Source organism: Lemur catta, chromosome 9, assembly GCF_020740605.2.
Source record: "Lemur catta isolate mLemCat1 chromosome 9, mLemCat1.pri, whole genome shotgun sequence".
In the NCBI taxonomy this organism is placed as follows: domain Eukaryota; kingdom Metazoa; phylum Chordata; class Mammalia; order Primates; family Lemuridae; genus Lemur; species Lemur catta.
The window spans coordinates 65,534,688-65,559,548 of NC_059136.1; the positions used below are offsets into that span (position 1 = coordinate 65,534,688).

General features: G+C 35.3%; 1 protein-coding gene across 7 annotated transcripts in view; it reads right to left on the minus strand.

Moving 5' to 3' along the window:
• The window catches only part of LOC123645194 (deubiquitinase OTUD6B), a 119,902-nt gene extending 97,112 nt beyond the window's left edge, over positions 1-22,790 (minus strand). For 4 of the 7 annotated variants that reach the window (XM_045561819.1, XM_045561818.1, XM_045561822.1 and 1 more), the window contains exons 1-7: positions 22,518-22,754; positions 21,665-21,816; positions 19,319-19,399; positions 14,394-14,706; positions 12,326-12,387; positions 10,081-10,187; positions 9,278-9,332 (exon numbers count right to left, since the gene is read on the minus strand). In XM_045561819.1, coding sequence (XP_045417775.1) covers positions 9,278-9,332; positions 10,081-10,187; positions 12,326-12,387; positions 14,394-14,706; positions 19,319-19,399; positions 21,665-21,816; positions 22,518-22,737 — 990 coding nt within the window. In that variant the 5' untranslated portion in view covers positions 22,738-22,754. Of the gene's footprint in view, positions 1-9,277; positions 9,333-10,080; positions 10,188-12,325; positions 12,388-14,393; positions 14,707-16,264; positions 16,464-19,318; positions 19,400-21,664; positions 21,817-22,517 lie in introns of those variants that run through there. The other 3 variants (XM_045561816.1, XM_045561817.1, XM_045561823.1) reach the window with 3 other exon arrangements.
• Between the last annotated feature and the right edge of the window lie 2,071 nt (positions 22,791-24,861).

A 24,861-nucleotide genomic window follows, 5' to 3' on the forward strand; every position in this document is an offset into this window, starting at 1 on the left:
CTGGTGGGCCTCAGGCCATAGGGTGGTCACTAGGTGTCTGGTACCTGGCCTTGGGACAGTGAAGGGAAACTCCTAAGGTGTATGGGCCAGACAGAGGAGGTATGGCTCAGGACTGTTAGTTTGCATAAGGCATGCTCCTGTCTGTACCCAACCTTTGCTATCTCCAATAGAACTCTCCCCAGCCAAAAAGGTTTTTTTAAGATGTCAAAGCATCATGATATACAGAACACTTTAAAAATCTAAACAATACAGGAAGGCCGTACTCAGATTTGTATTTCTGGCAGTTCACTTGAGTAACATAAAGGAAGAAGGTTCAAGGGAGTAAGACTGGAGGCAGGGACAGCAATTATTAGTATGAGGCTTCAGTACTATTCCACCTAACAGAGAAAAAAGGGACAGAGATGAAATGATAGGTTACAACATGGGGAAGATTGTGACAAACCACAATTTAGGATGTGAAGGGGGAGATGAGAGTAGGGTAATAATTGGCAGGGTATGGCTGTGGCACAGGTCCAGGTTTATTAAGACATTTGAAACCAAAGAAGAAAGATGTAGAAAAAGCGATGGAATTTGCTCTTTTAAAGTTTTGAGTTTTGACCTGCATCTTAAACACCCTCTCTGTGGATGGCCAACTGAAAATTAAAGGGTTGCTGATCTCTCTGCTGTAGAGATTAGCTTTGGGGAGAGTCAGCATCTAGAGCTTTCCCAGCAAGCAGAAATCAATCCCTTTGGCAGAAAAATTGAAAAATCACCAGATTTTTGAGACAGCATCAGCCTGTGAATTCAGCACAGAACTAGGAAGCTAAAGTTGAATGTTAATCTAGACAGAGTTATTGACTTACTTTGTAAACTTAGAAAGTCAGTCAAACTGGCTATACCTATCTCTCTTCTCATCAGTAAAACAACAAGAAATACCAAGCTATTCCACTGAGATTGTGTGGGAAATAGCTAAGTCATGATTATAAACTACTTTGGAAGTATAAAGTCCTGTGAGAATGCTAAAATATATAGCATCCTAGGACATCAAGGACCCTCCAATTAAAACAATCATTAATTTTATTAACACAGGGAAGGCTTGTTCTACTTATTAACCTTCCATAATACAAAGAACCTGGCTAATTCTTACTATCACAGGGACCTTTGTGACAAATTTAAAAATTTTGAAAAGTTGAAAAATGCATAAAAAACAGGAATTTGTAAACACAGACTACAGCAGAAAGCAGTCCACTATTTGATTTGTTTTGGCAAGCTTATTTTGTGATTAAAACATGCTCTGACACTTGGGGTAAAAGTTTCAAACATGGGTAGATGCTTCATGTACTTGAAAACTACTGCAGAAATTCTGTCCTGTAATAAAGAAGGGTATCAGGTTTCCCTTGGTTAGTTTTCTTTTTAAGTATGGAAATGGAAGGTTTGATTTAAAGGGCTTTGGATTCTCAAAGGCCTGCCTTCTAAGGTCACTTACTAGCTATGTAGCTTGAGCAAGTTATTTATTCTTAACCTCTTCAATTCTCATTTCCATTACCTTTAAAACAGGGATGAAATATCAAACCCTGCTTTCTGTGAGGTGTAAATAAGCCACACATTATTTAACACACTGCCTGGCACAAAGTAAGTGATCAATAAAAGGTAGTTATGTTTGCTTTTGTACAACCTCACATACACGTTCTAATCAAGAACTCCACTTTTTTGTCAACAAATCTCAAGTGTGCAAGCACTACCCCTGGGGCTGATAGGTGCTAACATATGCCCACTGTGCCAAGGACCTTTGTCCCTGCTGCCATCTGCACGCCACGATCCTCTTCTTGACACCAGATTTACTTCAACTTATTACTCAGATATCTGGGTGCACTCTCGAGGGGTTCAAATGAGGGGCTAGTTGGAGATGTTATACAAATCCTTAAATTGGTTATAAGGTTGAAAATATATTAGCCGTTCACAGACTTTAAAACAGGAAGAGATTTGTAAGACATAGAGTTATCAATTCTTAATTTTGTCCACTAAGGTCATTTTTAAAAATTTACTCTCAACTAATACCATAATTTCATAAAAGAAAGGACATTTTAAACCCTTCTGCTAAACAAATATAACATATAAATACATTTCTTTAAATTAAATACATTTGCTTTATGAAAAACTCACTATCTTATACTAAATTTTGTTATTTTGCCAATGGGATCAGTTTACAGATCAGCATTTAGTTACCACGAGGCTGGATAAACCTCTCAATATTCTACTCAAAAATACACACACAAATACATATACATATTTTTATATTTTTTGGAAGTTTCTACCAAATATTATACGCCATAGAAAACAAAAGGAAGTAGCTAATCAAAGTAAAAAGTAGCAATGAATAGATTAGAAAATAGAACACTGAGATTAAACCAAGACCAGTAAGATAGCTAAACATCTACAAAGTCTAATTATGTAAGGAATAAACCAAAAGGGGGAACATAAAAGGAAATGGTCTAAGATAATGCCGGGGTTTTGGCTTGGGAACTAGGCATTTTTGACTGAGACAAGAAATTTAAGTCAGCAGACCGGGTGGAGATGGTGGTGGACAAACAGGAACAGTAGGACATGCCCTGTCTACAGTCAACAGCCCCCACTCAGCCCTTGCTGAGTGCTGCCGTAAGGAAATCCTGGCTCAGTGTTGACAGCCCTTCTGATTTTTTTAAGAAGCTGGAAATATGGATTTTTAGGTGAAATCTCCCAGTTCTTAAATGCTACCAACCAACTCTTTTCTTTTCTTTGATACATCACTTCACAGGCCAAACAAAATAAATCTCAGGGCCACATTCAGCCCACCAGTTTGGAAGCTGTGATATAGTATGAGAAAGAGGGTCAGGAAAAACATCCTGAAGGATGGTCAGAGGAAGAGGCTCAGACCAGAATAGCACCTAAGGAGGAAGAAGCAGCAAAGAGTAGTTATGGGAAGAGAGAATTTCAAGGAAGGAGTACTCTACAGTGTTAAGTGCAGCAGAGACTTCATTCAAGTAAGGTAAGGAGAAGTTAGCAATGCTTTTAGAAGCAGTTTCAGTGGTGTGGCAGAGGCTAAATCCAGACTGTTATGAGTAAAAATAAATAAATTTTATGTGCATATATATATATTCAAAACCACAAGGTTAAATAAATAGCTCCATGTGCAAATGGTGTCATTTTCAGCAATAATTAAAACAAGCTTTGTAAATAGATTACAGCATACACAAAATATTTCTTGAAAGCACTCGAAAATTCTTTGTGGAACTTAGGAAAGGTGTTATCTTAAGTCACATTAATTCACCCACAATATCAAGAGTTTAACAACTCACTTAAGAATATAACATGTAACCGAAATGTCTATACCCCCATAATATCCTGAAACTAAAAGAGAATATCAAAACCAAATCTGACAACCTCTATGTCGATCAAGAATCTTGACAGTTATATTCTAAAATTCTAAACAGAATATAAATGTCAAACTTTGAGATATTTGATAGGAAGTAAAACAAATACTATGAGGATTTTTATCTTCTTAGAGCAGATACTTCCTTGGTCTCAAAATGTCCTACAAGCTACTGAAAATTCCCACATGCTGAATACCATGGGCAGCAGTGGAACTTCCCCTCATTCCAGCATCCCAAGGATGTGTTTTATGAACCATCTTGACAGTCCCACTTGTCCAGAAAAGATTAATACCCTCTCTATCATGCTTTTGCCTCCTTTCTAGGTGACATATAGACCAAAAAAAAAAAAAAAAAAAACCCACCAAATAATAACTATTATTCTCATAAATACTATATATAGAATATGCTAAAATGCTAGCTATACTATCTAAACTTTCCTATTTATCTTTATAGTTCTCCTATTAGAAAAATATTATTATTATTATTCCTATTTTATAACAAGCAAACTGGAGTTCTGAAAGGCTAGTGCATGCCAGGGTCAAGATTTAAATACAAGTCTGACCATTGGGCCAGCCTATGTCTCTTGAGTAGGGAATTCAGTCCATTCACATTTAATGAGAGAATTGATAAGTGAGACTGATTTCTGTTCCTCATGTTGGCTTGGATTTCATTATTCTGTTTTCTCACTTGAGCCATTGTGATAACTGGGTTTTTTTTCTTCTCATGAGTAGTTTTATATTCGTGGGTCTTTCTTTTGCTGGTCTGTGTGTAGCCCTGTTTTGAGTACTTCTTGGAGAGCTGGTCTTGTCTTGGTGAATTCTCTGAGTTTTTGTTTATCTGAGAATGTCTTAATTGCACCTTCATATATAAAGCTGAGCTTAGCTGGGTATAAGAGCCTAGGCTGGACATTATTTTGTTTCAGAAGAGAGAGAATGGGGCCCCAGTCTCTTCTTGCTTGTAAGGTTTCAGTTGAGAAATCTGGCGTAATTCGGATGGATTTTCCTTTGTATGTAACTTGTTTCTTCCTCCTTACAGCTCGTAGAATGGCCTAATGCCACTATTTTCAGTGCATGTGAAAATGCTTAGTAACGTTAGCCAAATACTCCAGCTCCCTGCCTTCAGGACACTGCACTTCTGTGCATTCGGTGAGGCCATGTGACTAATTCCAGCCAATGAATGGAAATGAGATGTGCTTCATTTAAGCCACAGAACTTATTTGCCGAAGTGCGACCCTTCAGAATGCTGTCTTCCGACAGTTTTGAGATGGTGACAACTTGAATAGCTTGGGTCCTGGAGTGTGGAAATGTGGAGCAGATCCCCCAGCCATCTTGCAAAATGTGGCATATACAAGAAACACTCCATTGTTATTATGAGATATCAAGATTTTTGAGTTGTTACCACAGCATAACCTAGGCTTAACATGAATGCTACCCCCAGGGATCTCAAAAGTCAAATAAACACATTTCAGTGAGTCAGGGTATGAAAAGAAAAGAAAAAAAAAAGTTAAGGTCTGTTGAGCCTGTCAAAAGGGATTCATATAAAGTCTGGTATTAGGCAGTTGCCAAAATCATGAAAAGCAGATGAATAGCTGCCTAATTTGCCCAATTTTTGATCTAAAATATTTTCCTTACAACTTTCCAGATTCTTTAGCAATAAAACTTACGAATTAGTAAGCGGTTCTCAACTGGGGGCGATTTTGTCTCCATGGAGACTTTTGTTCTCACAACTCTTGAGTGGGTACTACGGGCACTTAGTGAGTAAAGGATGCTGCTAAACTTACATAGAAAAGCCCCCACAATGAGGCATTATCAACTCAAAATGAAACAGTGCCACTGCTGAACAACTCTCATCTAGGTGTATAAAGCCTTTCCAATCTCAGTGGGGGAGTAGAGCGAAAATGCCTGATTCAAAAATAACAATTTACTTTTTAAAGTGAGGTCATTATTTTTGCTCATCAAACTCATGCACTGGGGGGGTTCTTATTAATCCCCACATTGATGCTGTATGGGTCAAAATTATAAACAACAAATGTCTTTCCTTCTGTCAATACAAGGGTGATACAGAGAAGAATGAGCAGGTGATAGAATACAAATCAGCTCTATTCAGAGAATTGAAAATTCAGCAACCTTATAGAAAGGCAGTGATTTGTTTCAGTAAGTCATACTTGTTTGTCATACTCATTATACTGAAATAAGACAAGTATAAACTTCTTCATGTTCTGTACATTAACAAAGTTTTTAACATTTTTTTGATCTGTACACTTATAGGATCCTTATTGTCCTAATTGGTACATGATGATAAATTAACTGTAACATATTATAAGTTAAGAAAAAAGAAAGCTCTCTTGGGTTCCCTTCCACCCTTCAACTGACCAAAAGACTTGAAGAATTCATCCAGGGGCAAGGTAAATGAGGAAGCAGGCCTTTTGTAAGCACAATCCTAAATCATTTCCGTCTTTCTATTCCCAGGTCTATTAGCCTAACACTGGCTACTCTTCAGTCATATCCTATCTTCTCAATTGATATGCTAACATGATGAACAGTTATTAGGCACCTAATATATAGACAGGCCAGGCAATGTGCTAGATATCTTAACAGTAGTCAACAAGAAGTTCTTGTTTCTAAGCACTTAACGGACTAGGGAAAAAATAGATTGAAAAACAACTGAATACAAGTGAATAATTACAAGTGTGCAGTACTAGAAAGAAACGTGCATTAACTGGACCTAACCTACCCCAGGTGGGAGGAGTCAGGGAAGCTTGCCTAGGTAGATAATATTTAAGCTGAGAGCAGGAGGACAAATAAACTAGGTAAAGCAGGTTGGGCAAAGCATTCAACTCTGAGAGGTAGTTCAAAGGCCCTTGAGTAGAAGAGAATAATGTGGGTAAAGGAGAGGAACTGCTGCTTCCCAAAACTTACATTAAAAAAAGAATTAGAAACCCCCTAGATTCTAAAATGGATATTAGAATGATTTAAGTTAGGAGAGAAGAATCAATGTATGTGAAAACATAGGAGAAAGGGAGAAAAATTCACGTGTTCAATAAATGTAAAAACAGTATGTAATCACTACATACATTCTCAGAAAATCAACTGATCTGCTCCTTCAGCTAGTTCATGACAAGAAGATGCTATGTTAACAATTGTGTGAAACTGTTAATTTGCACAAACTTTTTTCTTACTGTTCCACATTCTTGCACATAAATGTTTACTCTTTTTTTAATCCCCGTGAGTCTTAAAATATTCTTCAAATTAATTTACTTTAAAAAAACCTTCATTATTCTAAAAGGTTCTGATCTTCCAACTGATTTTTAAGAGCCATGGCTTAAATGACAACTATTTTATTACCTCCTTCTACTCTGGGGCATAAGGCTGTGCTCATACGTTTACCCAAATCCCTTCAATGCAAGAATCTAGCTAGGATTGCATTATTCTCGATTATATGTGAAGACAAAATAAAGGCTGGATAAAATTCTAAAGCAAAATGAGTTTTTTCTATTTCTCAAATTGTTAAAGAATGAGATTTTGGACAAAGAAATGTTGATTTAATTCATTCATTTTTTATTCTTTTTTTGGCAACCATCAGATAATATGAGCAAAACTATATTGCTCACTATAGTTACCCACATTCTTTTTTGCTTTATACAATTTATAAACATATTTAAGTGGATAAAATTATAGGCTAAAGACATATTCCAGAATCCTGACATATACTTTTCCGAGTTAGGACAAAAGAAAGCTTATGTAACTTCCATTAGACCATCATCATACAGCAAACTAAATTAGCATATGTTGCTTTTAAATTAACATCTGCCATTTTTTTAAAGAAATTTTTAGATTATGGCTAAAATGATACTTATCTAAAGTTTTATGAAGGAACAGAAACTGACCATACAAAACTTGTTCATAAACATATTGGCCACTTAAAAATTTAAAAATATAAAAATGAAAAATAAACATATGATAAAGAAAATTCTAACTCGTGTCAGGAAAAAAGCTACCAATAAGTTATTTTATTTTAGAATACTTTAAATGTAAATAGAATTTATAATACTAGGTTCAAGGATATCTTGCTTTATTACTTTTTAATGCTGACATTTTAAAGTAACAGATTACTTCAAAATAAACCCAAAGCGTTTAGTATTTTATAATTTCATTCTTTTATAAATTTCAGACCCCCAAAAATTCAGATCAAGGGTTATAAAGCAGGCAGACTTCCAAATATATTTTGTTTGGCAGGCAGAATGGTTTTTAATCTCATGAGTGGAATGTCTTCAGGAAGTAGAAAATTCTTCCTGCTCTCATTGGCCACAGTCCCTACCAGTGCCCCACACTGTCACCTGCTGGGCATGTCAGACTGACACTCCATTTTTAATATTATAAATATTTACTTATAAAAATTAGTTGTATTCATGGAGCAAAAATTCAAATGTTATAAACTTGATGCTAAATCTTACTAGTTATACAACTAATTTGGGAATAATAGATCAAACCAAAAAAGTCTCATTTTCATAATACTTCCTTACATAACAAATTATCAGACACATCTGTATATATAGGTACAATCTTTTTAGAAAGAATACTGTTATGAGTAACCTGAAGTCTGAGCTGAATAAATCATTCACACAGAAAAATACTGTGTACTGATTTTACTAAGTATGTCTTAGGTCCCAAACGGTGGCTTTCAACTTTATCCATACATGCAACATAAAAATTCTCAAATATTTGAACTGAAGGAAAAGTGACATTAATCAGGCTAATAAAATAAGAAGTAACAAAGGTTTTCTTCTAATGTTAGATAATGAAGCAAAAAAAAATAAAATAAAATAAAAACAATCCTGGAGAATGAAGATGTCTGAAAATGTCTTACAAGATGAATCATAAAAGAAGAAAAATTTTAAGTAAATGTGGCCTTGGACATTTTACACTGCCACTCCCTCAACTTGTACAAGCTGAAGAATAAAAGAGGCCACAAAACGTTTCTTAGTGAAAAAGGCAGTAAGGAAAGCAAAGCAGCTGAGTTGTGATGGAAAGAACACAGGAGAAAATATAAAAAGTGGAGTTATGAAAGAAATCAAGAGATGATGATACTAACTCCAATATGAAGTGTAAGGAACACCAAAGAATAACAAATAACTTAGAAAGACAGTAATCTATTAGGCCCTTTTTACACCCAAATAAAGGACTAATCCCTAATTCTTTAGAGTTTTAAATATGACAGAGAACACCTATTTACCTCTGAATTTATCTCATTTCTTTAAACTTAACAACTGATTCCCATCTGAATAAACATTTAAAAATTCTTAATTATTAAAGCAAGTTTCTTGGCTGCACTTTGATGAGTGCTATATAAAAAGCTTCACTGCATTAATCCCATCAATACCAAGGTTACTACAATCAAGTTCATTTTATAAACATTAATTAAATTTAACACAATACATTATTACAATGACAAAAAGACTGAATCATTTCACTTCTTCAAGAATAATTACATCGAAATGGTTATTCCATAAATCTTTTAATAACAAGGGGGAAAAATTAAAAACATTTAAATATTCCAACACAAAACAGAATATCCAAGATCCAACATAAATAAAAGTATCAGCGAATAGGGTACCATCTTGGTCTATGAATCATGTTTTCCACAATGGGCTTACAAGTTTTTAAAATTCCACTAACAGGACACTGGTTAAAGTTCATCTTTGATATATTTCTAAAAAGCCTATTAGTAAGTAGCTTTGTCATAAAACTGATTTAAGGTAGTTGTGTTTTTCAGTAGCATTCAGAACAATTCAGCACTTGGTAGGAATACTTAGATGGGCACACTGTAAGCTAAAACATAATTGGGTAACATTTTGTAAACTAGCTGCAATTTTCAGTAGCTGTGCTTACCAACCGTGTAACAGAATTATAATGTTCTCCTAAGCCATATGCATGTCTCATATATCTGAAATGAAAAAAGATATGAGTAGTTTTGAGGAAAGTAATTTATTGTATGTAAATGCTTAGTATGTATATAAACCAAACACTCTGAATGAGTCAGGTCACAGGGGTATCATTCAATAGACTATATGGATGTATTAATTAAGAGCTCAACACTATCTGCAAAGTATCAGCAGTCAGCAAGATCAGGTTCAATCACTGGAGGCAAAGTGGAAAGGCTGAGATGCTAAGTGCCGACTAACCTTAAATTGTCACCTAAATCGTAGCCATTAATGACGGACTACCTTAGTGGTTTAGTTAATAAAGACTAGAGCCAATAGCAAACTCTCTATGCTGTGTTTCAGAAGAGATTTCTCAATCATGTAAAATATTTTCACGATGCGATGAAAAAATCTCTAAGGAATAAATAGGCAACATGAATATACCTCAGCTTTAACATTTGTTGAAACTTTCAGCATGATTAAATGTCAAACCAGGACAATACACAAACCAGTCCTAAAACTTTGTAACCTTTAGAAATGACTTTATTCTTAACTCATACACACTAATAAATCACTGGGGCTTACAAAATTATATAAATCACATATTTTGATAATGCTATCCAGTTCTATAACTGCCTTTAACATAAAAGAAGAATTAACTCAGCTGAAGATAGTTATTTTGATTAATCAACATATACAAGCTAAAATCTTTTATATTCCTTTTTGTTCTAATCATGAAAAATAAAACAGTAAAAATTTCTAGGTACTTACACAAGTATTAATGGTTTTTTTGGATATTCTTCACCAACTACAATAGGAGGAGAATCTGCCTGTATTATCTCTATTGGTGTTTGTAAGATGTGAGACAGAGCTCTTAGCTATAGGAAAAAAAACGTATTAGTAAAGAAAACAAAAATGTAAATCACACTCAACTTATAAACTACTGAAGTACACACGAACAAGGCAACAGTCAGAGCAGGGATGTGCCCTGATCAGCTACACTGAGAGCCTGGCACATAGTGGGCACTTAATAAGTAACTTGCTGAATAAAAAAAAAAATATAATACAGGTTGTGTTATCATTTATCCAAAATGCTTGGGACCAGAAGTGTTTCGGATTTTGGATGTTTTCAGATTTTGAAATATTTCTGTATACTACATAATGAGAAATCTTAGGGATGGGACCCAAGTCTAAACACGAAATTCATTTATGTTTCAAATACACCTTATACACATAGCCTGAAAGTAATTTGATATAATATTTTTAATAATTTTGTACAAGAAACAAAGTTTTGACTGCGTTTTTCTACAAACTGTCTCATGAGGTCAGGTGTGGAATTTTTCACTTGTGGCACAATATTGGGACTCAAAAAGTTTTGGATTTTAGACAGTTTTTAGATTTCAAATTTTTGGATGAGGGATGCTCAAATTATACTTATTAAATCAAATGCGGAGGTTTCTCAACAGCTTTGTAAAAATATCAGTGCCAAACTTAATGAAGTGGATGATGGGTAGATTGGGTTTATTAAAGAATGTAAGAAATTACTTTAGAAATATGGCAAGCGTTCTATGTTGCATGGTGGCAAACTTAATCCCATACTCTAAAGTAAAATGTTCCTATGAAGCACATTTTTCTTATAATAATTAAAATTTACCCCATTGTAAAAACAGTAACTTATTTCAAATAAATTCACAGACAATTTATGAGTAAATGTCCTTCAAAGGATGTTTTAAAAGGCTTTTCTAAAATAGAGATGATTAGGTTTCTAACACTTATATGAATTTGTGATCCTTATAAGAAAGTTCAAGCATCTTTAATTATTCCTAATATAGTCAGAGAGCTAGTATGAAAATTTCCTGAGTTTCAGAGACCCAGGAGAGACATAGAAAACTAATGGATACAGTTCCCTCTGGTGGAGAGGTACAAATACAGCACGGCTAAAAAAATTTTTGGAGAAACACTGATGTCACATCTTTAAGCAACACAGTTCTTGAAGTGAATAATTTAAAGCCACAGACTATTCAAGATGTTCAGTCATATAATCATCATTATACAGTACTATTAATAATAGTACTGCTGGATTCATCCACCTAGCACTTCACCTTAAAAACACTTATGCATGTACTCCCTGCCTTATTTAATGTTCACAAATGCTCGACACAGGGGTTTTATTAATATTATCCCTATTCAATAATGAAGAAACTCAAGCTTGGGAGGTTGGTTGACTCTCCCAAAGCACAGAAGTGGAAGGAAATGACAGGACCCCAACCTAGGATTTGCCTTTTTATCCTCTCTCTTTCTAATTCCCCGGCTACTTCATTACCACTTCATTCACTTAAGTGTTTTGTTTATTTTGTTTTAATGAAACTAAGTTAACAGTAAGATTAAAAATTTAGAGCTAAAAGAAACTCTTGATAACTCTCTACAAGTAATTGAACATAATGTTTTCTTACATATGAATTTTAATGTATCAACTGCTGCTTTCAAGTAAGTCACGTCATTATCAACTAGGAATTCAAAACACAATTTTAGTAGATGTGTTGTGGTGGGATTTGGCCTGTAATTTCATATAAAAACATTTTTTCTATTTCTGATGTAAAGATGTCACTTTTCTATTAGTGACTTTTATCTGCTAAGCCATTAGGGCAAATTTTACTTTACTTTTCAGTAAAATTTTCACTTTCGTAAGTCCAGAAAACCAAATATATTGCCAGTGGCAGCATCACAAATGAAAAGACTTACACAAATCTAACACCACCTTCTTCAACACACAGATCTAGCTCTAAGCTAGCTATTTCAAATGAAATAGTGCTTTGCTTCCTTCAGTACATAACTTTAATCAAAGGCCTAACAATGTTAACTCCCTATTTCTTTGTCAATAGAGATATAGCAAATATATAACGAAAAGGAATCTTCAATGAGAAATTGAGATCAGCTGAAAAATGTTTGCAAACTACAGAAAGAATTTAGAAATTATTTAACAACCCACAATCACTGTGAATAATTACAAACTTACCTCAAGCTGACCTCCCCACGCAGCTGTGTTTACAATATCATCACAGTACTTTCCAAACTCTTCTGTAGAGAATAGATCAGAATATGGTACTTAATAATTTTCATAAATAATGTTAAAAGATCCCTTTTATAGTTTCCAAAATTCTTGATGAAAATGCCCAAGTTATGAACATCCTCCTTCTCTACCAGTACCTTCCAGAATTTAACCTACTTCCCAGATTCAAACTTAATTCACCCCAACTTACCACCATCTTTCCATCCAAGAGCAAAGCAATCCATTTCTGCTTCTCTCCCTCAGCCTTAGGCCCAAGGACTTTATCTATGTAACAAGCCTACTTTCCTCTCATTACCTGAAGCAATGACCCCCCCCAAATTACCACCATTTGAACTATCTTGACGTGTTTTGAAGCCCAAACCTGCATCCAAAAGAATAGCATGAAAGACTAAAAAATGTTGTAGCCCCTATCCAATTAGTTTCACTGTAAGACCCTATGAGAGATGTTTGAAGACAATCAGGGAAAAAGTACAAATGAGTTGAAATTCCTTCCCCAGAGGAAGCAAATAGTGCTTTCAAATAGTGCCTCCACCTGTTATTTTGGAAGCACCTAAATATTTGCATAAATATCAGTTCTAGCCAAGGAAAGGGCTTTTCAGAGCAGCCCTAAGGGAAGGAGTAAAATATTTAATCACTGAATTTACAAGGGGCATACCTTGTGCATACACCTTAATATACGGCATGTTGAAACGGGAAACAAACATCCCATATAGTGGGGGTGGGAGGGAATTATGGATATCTAGAAGAAAGATATGTCCCATATTTCGTCTCATTTACTGTTAAATCCTCAGTGTTCAGAACATGCCTAGAATAGTGCCTGGCACACAGTGGCCTTCAACAAATATTGGTTGAATGAATGAAGATAATTAACTCTTTTGTCTTTTTTTCTCTGACTCAGCATACAAACTGTTGCTAGATCTCAAGAATGACTATAGGTGTATCTAATTCTGCAGCCAATTAATTTCCCACAGATGTCATATTGGAAATGTTAACATATCCCTTGCTGTTTTAGGCCACTGCTATTTTCTAAGTTACCAGAATTTGCTATGGCACACAAAAACACATTTTTCCATTTTATCTTGATATATGCAGAGGTAACATCGTAAATGGCTCCTCTGCTATAATTTATCTCCAAAATGATTACTAAATCATTGAAACTCCCCAGCTCTGTTAGTTGTAGGGGCATTTGAGAGGAGTTGGCAGTTTGTACGCTGACTTTGCTCTACTTCCTTCCAAGGAGGGCAGACTTCATTAAGGGAAAATCAACCTTAACCTTCCCCTCTTCAACTCATCCTGGCCATAAGACTTGCTCCCAGTGGATACTTCCAAACCTGCCTTCTTCTCTCAAGTACTAACTTTCCTCTATTCCATTCTTTACTCCCCTGGAACTCTTATATATTTTTACTTCCTCTCTTCCTCGTTTGCTAGTTGTGCATTTTTTACCTCCCCATAAATATTTTAATATTAATTATCAAAAGTATACAGAATAAAAGAGATTATTAACTCATTTGTTTCTAGTTTTGGAAAGTCAAATTTTACTTGAATATTGATCTTCCTAATTATAGCTTATTCAGAATAAAATTTAATCTCCCCAAAGTATAGGATAAAAAGGAGAAATTAGTTTTCCTAATTGTTCTCTGCTTATGGTCTTCTGGACCTATATATACTTCCAGAGCCTAGTCAAAGCTTACCTTCCTCTACGCTTAACTTTGTTAAATATGAATTTAACATATTTTTTAATAATAATAATTAATCCTGTTCCTATTTTTATCCTATATAAAATGATTAATATATTTTAACTACAAAATGGTTAAGTACTAAAGAGATCTTAATAAAGAAAAATGCACCAGGATGTATTAAAATTGTAGAAAATAATTCTGCCTAAATTTTGTGGTGTTTTTTCCTCACTAGGGTTTGCATGGGTTCATTTTATGCTCAGTCCCAGGAAGCACTTTATTTAAAAACCACAACCACCAATAGCAACAACAAAACACAGTAAAAAAAAATAAATTACCTGGAGTATACATATCTCCTGTATTGGGATTTGTTAAAAATGGCAGAAAGTCTTCCACATGGCTTTGCATATATCCAGCAGTTTGAGATCTTAAGGCAACCACAGTAAGAGTGCCATCCTGTTCTTTCAGTTGATCTTCAATGGCTCTATACATACAGTGGCCATCAGATGGAATCTGTTTAATTTCCAACTGTCTAGCTGCCAATATTTGAGCAAGTTTTTCACTTTCTACATGTCTGGCTCCAGATAAGTTCTCAATTTCAGCTTCAGCTATCCTTTCTTCTCGCTCCTTTTCCAGTGCAGCTTTTTTTTCCTAAAAAGAAGAGAACATATGAGAATTAATTAGTAATAATTAGGCTAATTCTCATTTATTAAGGGGATAAGGATATAAGAGTCTCAAAACTTTTTGCCATTATTCTTCCTTCTCCCAAAAGCACCACCACGTTGATCATCTCAACATTTATAAAACTATATGCCAAGTTTCTAAAAACTTTACTTACTGATTTTAAAATACTGTCTTAAGACTGAGTTCTCCTAAACCTTAAAGCACATTATTATTGTATTTAAGCCCATGCTAATCCAAGCTTCTTAACTTACCACTCCACCAATGAGGTGCTAATCTGCCGGAAGTGTTTAGTAGGGTACAAGCAGTTTTTTATCTAGCTTTTTAAAAAAAATAGTATGTATATATACATACACATATTTAATAAATAGATAAAAACATTCTTCTTTAAAAAAAATTAAAATATTACAGATAGACTAAAGCTCCCCCTAAAAAACACTGCCATCCCAGTGCTTGGTGCAGAGGTTTGGTATGTGTCCTTCTAGATTATTTTTCTGTGCATTTTAATTAATATGGTATACTCACAGAAAACATATAGAAATTTTTTTAACAAAAGTGGTATACTGCATTACATTCTGCAATGTGTCTTCATTACTCAAATGTCTTAAGAGATCCTCCATCTCATGCATGGCAGCATATGCAAGGATGGGGTGAGGTGAGGTCAATGGGAGATTTGTGACATGAAGAATAGATAAGAGGTGGGATGGGAAGGTTAGGGAAGGAAGAGAAAAAAAATCCTGATAGCTGGACTAGTAAGGATCACAAGCCAGAAAGCACTATATGTTTCACAGCCAGAAACAGTTCACAGAGCTACAGTACCAGAGAAAAAGGTCAAGAGATGAGGCTGGGGCAAAAAAGAAAGTTATACAGCTAGTATATATTAAGCCTATGCTTACACAGTGTTAAAAAAAACTGGAAGGATATACAAAAAATATTTCTAGTGCTTTTTTCTAGATGACGAAATTCCAAAATAACTTGTATTTTGGTGTGTGTGTGCTTTTCTGCATCTTTCTAATTCTCTACTGTTTGTTTTATTTGTACACTCAGGGAGGAAACTGCTTTTCAATTTAAAAGAATAAAAACAGTTAAACTAAATTCTACAAATCTTGATGTTAATAGTAAATTACAGTAAAGGATTTCATAGACCAAAAGTAGGAAAAAGTAAAGACTTTCATACTATTAAGCTCTAACTCCTTAGGGCAAAAGAAATGAATGGGAAGGCAAATTTCAATTAAACTTACTGCCATACACTTGTACTAACTGCTTGTTATGTGCCATGCTGGATGAACCTGAAGTGATTTCCAAGTTACCTGAATCAAAAGCAGTATTATCTTCCTAATAAAACATAAGCCTATTTTAAGATTTTTCCTCCCAGCTGAAACCATAACAGAAGTAATATGAACCAATTTATATTACTGCATATGTACAACTGTGGATCACAGAGGCATAAAATCTTAAAACACAAGATGGCACTATTACTTTATACAACACTAAAAAAAGTTTCAGAGGGGAGAGGAAGAATAAGCACCTTAGATATCATCTAATCCAAAACCCCTCATTTTCCTCTTCTGAGGAAACAGCATGCAGAAAGATTTCCAAAGGCCATACAGCTGGTTAGAGCAGAGCAGGGACCAAGCACAACACAGAGAACTCCTCTATCCAGGTACCTGAATCAGAATAAAAGTTGGAGCATATGGGAGCTGGAGTTAATGATGCCATGTACTATTTACTGGAAGAGCGGAACTTTATACTATCTGCAAAACTGTTTAAGCCTCTAAAACACTAATTCTAATCATTTTGGGTTTTTTCCTTATGCTTTGCTTCAGTATTACAAAGCAACTGACTTTCCTTCCCAGGGCACTAGATAAGAAATCCATTGGATTCTTTTCCCAGCAATGTAGTTTCCCAATAGTATTAGGCACATTAGTTTCTACAACCATAGTACTGGAGATCGAATAGTACCAATAAGGTCTAATGAAAACATATGTAAGATAAAAATAGCATATATAAGGTAAAAATCATAAATATATTGCTGGTAAAACTAGATATATGTTGAAATATTAATACAGCAAAAGCTCAAAAAGAATCTTAAGAGCTGGGCACTAGTCCTGGGTTTGTATCCAACTTTCAGTATGCCACTGAGATAATCTGCATCTCAGCTTTCTTGTTTGTAAAACAAGCTCTCAAACTTCATATTTTTGGAACTCAGGTCTTCTAAATTCTACTTTGGACTCTTTTTTTTTTTTTCTTTTTGAGACAGGGTCTCTCTCTGTTGCCATGGCTAGAGTGCAGTGGCGTGATCACAGCTCACAGCAACCTCAAACTCCTGGGCTAAAGCGATCCTCCTGCCTCAGCCTCCCTAGTTGCTGGGAATAGAAACACGCTTGGCTAATTTTTTTTTTTTTTTTTTGTAGAGGTTGGTCTCCAACTCCTGGCCCAAGCGATCCACGCCCAGCCTGCCCTCCCAAAGTGCTGCAATTACCGGCACTCGGCCTACTTTGGACTCTACCATACCAAAAAGCTACTCAGTTCTTTGCATTAAATAAAATACCCTATGTTTTTCTAGATTAAAAATAAGAAATGTGCTCTACAATATTCCACGACAGTCTTACAATAAATCTTCATAAATTTCTATCATGTTTTTCTTCCAGAGTTGTGTCTTTCTAAAAAATAAACACCATCAGTTAATTGGCTTTTCATTCCTTGGTGCCTTTAGCAAAAAGAGAGGTTCCAAATAATATGATACTCAGTTATTCATCCCTGATTTCAGGTTCCATTTTCTTAAGTATTATAAACTTTTAGTGTTTTCTGTTCCTGAATCCCATTAATATAATCAAATAATAAGAAACTGGGCATTACTTCTAGGGCATCTTCTCTGCTAAGTGTCAAACTGGCTAACTATAAAAGATACTAAATTTTTTGAGGGTATAACTGAAAAGATTATTAATTTTAGCTGTGCAGTATTTTAGGGAAAAAAGTAACAAAATTTTTGAGAAAAGTAAGGGAGTTTTCTTTTTATTTGTTTTGTTGCCTAAGGGTCCAGGTGGGGATGAACAAGTTTTGATAAAGACAGGAAGGAGTTGTGTCCATATGTTTTCCAGAATTAAATAGGCTATTACAAGATGTTTCAATTACTAAGTAGAGGTGATTCCAATAAATATTTTGTTATGCTACTGGCACACAAAAATTGGCCTTCATTTTTGATCTATAGAAGCTAGATGACAATTGTGGGATCATCATAAAAAGAATGCGTACCATAAGCAGATACCCTCCAAGATACCATGAGATCTAAATCTCATGATTCTATGAAATTCACAATCATATTTACTCAAAAATAAAATTCTATACAAGTATGAGAAATGTTTGAGTATTTGCAACTTAATCCACTTTCAAACAAAAAAGACATTCCTCATAAGTTTAACTTTCTAAGAAGCATACTATGCAGTACTTAACACAGTAAACAACACTATCACTTGTTGACCCATTAGTTCTCCAGGCCTTGTGTTAAGGGATTTGGAAATAGTATATTATTTAATATTCACAATAACCCTCTGAAGTAGGTACTACTTGCCCCCATTTAATAGATGTAAAAATGAGACTTAAAAGAAGAATCTTATATAAAGTATAACAGTAAGTGAAATTTAAAGCTCATCTGTCTGACACCTCCATACTCTACTAAATTAAGCACTACTAAATCATAAGATGGAAAGCTAATTTAAAAATATGTGTTTAAATCCCAGAACACACCAAATGTCAGTAAAATAATTTGGGAACTAAAAAGATTGGATTTAATCCTCTTTTTCTTTTTCAAAGTCAAATGGCCTTACCTAACTAATCTCATTCCTATGTTGATATCATGAACTTGCAACTTCCAATAAATCAGTTTCCCTACAGCTCTTTGATAACGTAATATTTCATTCTCTCATTTGTTTTTGTGTATGATATTTCTCCTATTTGGAATATCCCACCTAACTAATTATATTTCCTTCAAATTCCAACCCATGATTTTAACACTTAGCATGATGAATTTTACCTTCTTTACATATTCATCATAATTAAACATTATAGAGACACCTACATAATTATCTGAGAATTTTGTATACCTAAATATCTTAACTTCTAGGTCCAAATTCTTGTTTCTCATTCAATAGCACAGTTTTTAGCCAAGACTGTGTATCAGAATCACCTGGGCCCATATTCTGAAGATTCTGAATTAGTAAGTCTGGGATAATCTATTTGTTTTAGAAATAAAAAAATCCTTTGTACTCCTGGTTCCCAGCCCTACCCTCCTATGAGAATTGTAAACTGAACATGCTATTTTATATTACCTTATGCCCTTTTTCTCTCTATAAAATGGGGATAAGAAACCCTACTTCACAGGATTATTGTCAGTACTAAATCAGGTTTCATATAAGCAGCTTACATAGTATCTGGTACATAGCAAGTGCTTAATAAATGTTAGTTCAGGTCTCTTGACAATGAAATCCATCTTTTTCTTTTTTCATTTCTTTCCTATACAACACCTACAATAGTATTGAGCACACAGCACTAACTTATATACTTGGTGACATGACTTTCATACCCGTCTCTTTTGTGCTTTTGATATCCGAGGTGGCTGATTCTCAAGTACCAAGTTTGAAATGTTAACAGCAACACAATCTATCTGAAGGAAACAAAAAGCATTAAGTCAATGAAAAACACTTTTAAACCATTACTGAAAGTATTAGGTTATTAAATTATTATTGAAAATCACAAATACAGCCAATCCCACATTTCAAATTTGAATAATAGCACTAGACACCATATTAGATAATAAGGTTTCATCTCCTTTCTATATTTTTTGTGGGAGAATTTGTCAGATTCCCAAGAAGCTTCCTTATAGCTCTTCAAAGATAATGTTCATGTCTGCATGCTTTCCTTCCTTCTTAGAATGCCTACTCCATTAATGTAAATATAGTACTATATTTGCTGTAAGTGCCAATTCATTCAGCACTCCACTCTTCCTTTTTCTGAATGCTGATAGTACATATAAGACATAGGTCCTGTGCTGGCTCATGGCTCAGTTCATTACTACCTTCATAACCTCAAATGTGGCAGCAAGATCCTTCTCCATCTTTATCAGCCAGAACCTGATGAGCACTGATTCTTGACCCTAGTAACAACTTGAGATTTTCCTATCCTTTCCCATCTACAAAATGGTAACTGCAGACAGAAAATATATTTAATTTAAAATATTAAATATTACAACCAATCCTAAAGAACAACAATGCCAGACTTATAGCTATTAGGATGAGTAGCTAGTATTTTATTACTGCAACTTAGGCCAGTTTTCAGTATAATACATATATAAAACAACTGAAGGCCTTTAATACACAGAAACAGAAGTCTTCAAAGGCTATGTTCCAAATGATCAAAATATCTTAATCAGATAAACACTTAAAAGAGGGGTTAATCAACTTCAGTGAAATTAAGAATCTTATGATTTTTTGGAAGAATCTACTACAATTTACTAATTGCTATACTGACAATAGGCAAGATATAGAGATGCATCTGAAAAACAAAAAAAGACCAATGATATAAAATTTTAGGTAGTATTCAGTACAGAAAACAAGTTTAAATTAATGAAAAAGACAACAGTTCTATTTGAATGGGAGTTTGTATTTTACCATTTAGACACTACGTAGCTTAAGAATCAAACATTTTTGTCCTTGGAAACCTAGCAAAGCTCAAAATTGAAAGGCCTGAGAGAGTAAAAACTATCTCACTAATAGAAAAGATAGAGACAATTACGAATATCACAATCGTAATGACACAATTAAACGCGTAGAGCATCATCCCTTGTTACCTGGAGACGAAGTATATTAAGGGCAAAAAAGACCAGAATCTTTGATAACTGGCTAATAAAGTTAGAAAAATTTAGACTGTATTTAACGTAAGGACATTGTAAAGCAACAGAGATGAGCAGCTTCCCTTGTCAACAGCATACCAAAAATGAACCAAATATTACAAAATTAATTATGCCAGATAAAATTTGCACAGACATAAGAACTTTCTAACTATTAAAAGTGGAGTGAAGTTATGGTGCCTGTGATCCTTCATATCCAAAGCCCATACAATAAACTACCACATTATACAAAGCTATAACAGAATCCAGGATTCACATCCTAGGATAAGACAATTCTGATTTTGAATTCTAGTGTTGGCACTAAATAGGTATTACAACTTCAGGACAAAGTTCTTAATGTAAGCCTGTTTCTCACTTGAAAATGGGATTATCTACACCTACTTCACAGGCAATACCTCAGAGTATGTTACTGAGGATTAAATGAGATAATATCTAATACTTTAAACAAAGTGCTTAGCATACATATATTAACCACAATGATAAAATAAATATTAGTTAAAATGATGAAAGTTAAGATGATCCAATTTACCCAAGAAACATCAGTAAAGTTTCCATTCATTACAACTTGATCATAAAGCACTTTTATAATTTAAAAATGACTTCTCATTTGTTGTCCCATTTGATTCTTACAATAACCTGCGATTAGGCAGCAGTGATATTTGTATCTTATTACAGGTGGGGAAATTTATGCTCAGGAAAATTAAGAAACTTTGCCCAGGTTATAATCTTATTCAGTGGCAATTCTGGGACTAGAAGTCTGGCCTTCTAACTTTCATTTGGTGAAGCTTTATCTTTTGAGCAAGTAAATAGGTAAAAAAGTGAAGTCCTTTCTTTCCTGATCTCCCTTACCAAAAAACACTGCCATGTAAACCTGGTCACAAAAATATTAATGAAAGGTGATGCATGAGCATGACTGAGTGACTTCATTTCCCTGCCAATTTTATGATTTTATATAAGTAGTACAACACAAGTGGAAAGTTGTTTCCAAATGCTATAGGCAAAGACAAACATTATTTCATATACCTTATTCTCCTTAGAAGTCAGCTTCAATTGCTCCAGTTCTTCTCTATGTTTCTGCTCCATTTCTTTTTCCAACTTTGCAACATCTTCAGTGAGTTGCTTCCTCCTCTTTTTGTCATTCTTGGGAACAGCATTCTTCATACCCTGAATTTTGGCTGAAAAGCCACCAAAATCATTAAGTCAGACACCCAGGAAAAAGAAGAAAAGAGAAACAAGAACCAAGAAGGAGATGGTAAGGGGAGAAAGGTATAGGAAAAGTAATTATGGAACCAAGAAGAGTCATCACATAACAATCAGGCAGCTACAGTGAAAAGCCCAGATGATGTTGAGACCCCCCCCCAAAAAAAATTTTTTTTAAAACCCTCGTTAACATAACCTTGAATTTGGGTTGTTTGATGGGACAGGAGGAGGAAACAGAAAAAAACTGAAGCAAGTTTTAAATCTTTCAAGCATACCTGCTGGGCCTTGAAAACTAAGATGAGGCAATTTAAAATGTACCCATTGGGGCCAAGTGTCGGTAACTGGGACAGGAATAGGAAAGAGAGGCATAAGGGGATGGGGAGGGGACCAGTCTGGGTCCAAGACCCGTGACTTTGAAGTATTCTCTGCCGTCGCACCCGGGCTGCGGTGCGGGATAGCGGGCACGCGGCAGGCCTCACATGAGGAAACCTCCGGAGGCTGGGGGATTACGGCGCCGCTGGTGCTAGGAAGACGGAAAAGAAGAGACCATTTGCTAGTCTGGAAAAGTCTAGGAAGACCCAGATAAATTGCCCCTTATGATTCCCCGGAAGAGACCCGCCACGCGCCCTTCCCTGGGTCTGGGCGGCTTCTAGATTCCCACTTCCTTCCCCGTCACCTTGCAACTCCTTCTTCTCTTTGCGATGCCTTCTCACCAGCTGCTCCTCCTCATCGAGCTCTTCGGTCAAGTCAGCCTCCATGTCGACTCGGTAGCCCAGCGCACGAGCTGGAAAAAACTTACACCACCCGCCAGCCGGCACCTTCCACCCCTCAACCCTCACCCGGGGCGCCATTGGTTCAGACTGGAACCCAGTCCCGCCTTCAAGGCGGCACCACATCTAAGCCGAGCCATTGGAACAAGGGGAAAGTCGAACGTGAGGCCGCGCGTGCGTACCACCGTGACCCTGCTCGGATGGGTCCGGGAGACGGGGGAGGAACCAAAGGGCGCGGGGAGGTGCGGCTGAGCCGGCCGGAGTTTGCAGCTTCGCGATTGGCTGGCGCGCCAGAGCCCGAGGCTGCGCGCCCTGTCGTAAGGCGCGCAGAGATGACGTAACGGGAACCATTTTGGGCGGTTATTTCGTTCGGTGGGTGCTCTGGGAGTTCTTTAATCTTTGATTTGGGTCCGTAGCGCTGAGAGGAGCCGTTGAAAAGGTAAGAACGAAAAATAAAACATTGTAATAAAACCGTCAGTAATTATTAATGGGAATCTTTGGGATGCAGGGAATTAAGTTCTGTTTCTTTTTTTTAAGGTCGCAATACCGCAGTTCAGAAGAAAGAACCGCTAAGTAATCGAGAAAATGCCTCCTCTTGAAACGGATATAATGGTGCAAACAGAAGAGGTAGAAAGGATTGAGACTCGTATAATACAGAGTCTTAAAGACTTATGTACAATGATAAAGAGGATAATGTCAGAGCGCTTTAAAGTATCAGTTGAGAGAGTTAACAGAAATGTGCAAGCTGGATTGGCCACAAAATCAAATTACTGAAGTAAATGCAAAACAAGACAAAGTCTCAGAGAACGCAGAGAAAAGGGAAAAAGAAATTAAGATAAGAAGGGAGGAAAAAAAGAGATTTAGAGGGCCAGTCCAGGAGATACAATCTACGCATGATAGGACTACCTGAAACAGAGGACCAAGCAAATGGAGCTGAAACAGTAATTAAGGAACTAATTGAAGAAATTTTTCCAGGATTGAAGAATGAATTAGATATACAAGTAGAAACAGCTCATAGGGTACCTTTAAAATTTAACGGAAAGAAAGCAACACCTAGGCATATCCTGGTGACATTTTTAAATTACAAGGATAAAGATAAAATTTTGCAAGCATCCAGACAGAAAAAGCAGGTTACCTATAAAGGGATGAAAGTCAAGCTTACCTCATATTTTTCTCTTGCAACTCTAAATGCCAGAAGGCAATGGAACAATATCTACAGAGTTTTAAGGGAAAATAGTTTTGAGCCAAGCATTATATTCCCTGCCAAATTATCATTTGTGTACAAAGGCAACTGGAAGACATTCTTAGATATGCGGGGGTTAAGAAAGTATATCAACCAAGAACCTTCCTTAAAAGTTTTGCCTTATGATTTACTGCAGCCAAGAGAGAGCCAGAATTAAAATAACTCAAGTAGGGAGGCAGTTGTTTGAAAGAATTAATGGTAAACTCTAAAGTTAGTTAAGGAACATTAAGTTTAAATTGTTATGTAGAGAGTATTAAAACTACAAAAATAGAAATGTAAGCTGGGTCTAAAATTTCAGTTTAGATAGATTTAAACTGTGAAACGACATGCCACATGTTCAATATATTGGTATATTGGACAAATAAATACTGTTTTATTTTCAACATGTACTACTGTAGATAAAGATATGCATGTTCTTAAGCTAAACATAAGTCAAATGAAAGGGTTTTGTCACTGTAGATGGGACAGATAGAATAAAAGCATTCTGAATATTAATCTGTCAAAATTGGAAAACAGTATAGGCTTTTTCCACTTGTTTTTAATTATAGGAGCAAAAAACGTAGCAAGTTTTCCATAATGTTAATACTGGTTGGGGAGAGGGTGGGTAAAACCTTGTAGTATGTACATGTTTCATGGGGAAAAACAATAGTTACTGCATCATATAGTAGTTCATATAAGTAAATCTGACATTAAAATAAGTGTTAGAAACAAAAATAGAATGTATACATTCCAATTATTTGGATTACAGAGGAAGTGATAAGAAAAAAGAGCAAAAAAAAAACCCAGGAAACATTAAAATTAGCATATAATTGACAGGTGTACAGATGAGTAATACTCATAAACTGGTTAAATATCCCTGTTAAAAAAATTGAAATTGGGTAAAAAGTCAGTCTTTAACTTCGGATACCCACATTTGTATAAAAGGGAAAAAGATTTAAAGATAATAGAAATTATAGGTAATAGAAATAGCAACATTTTTCATTGGACAGAATTCAAGCATATCACAT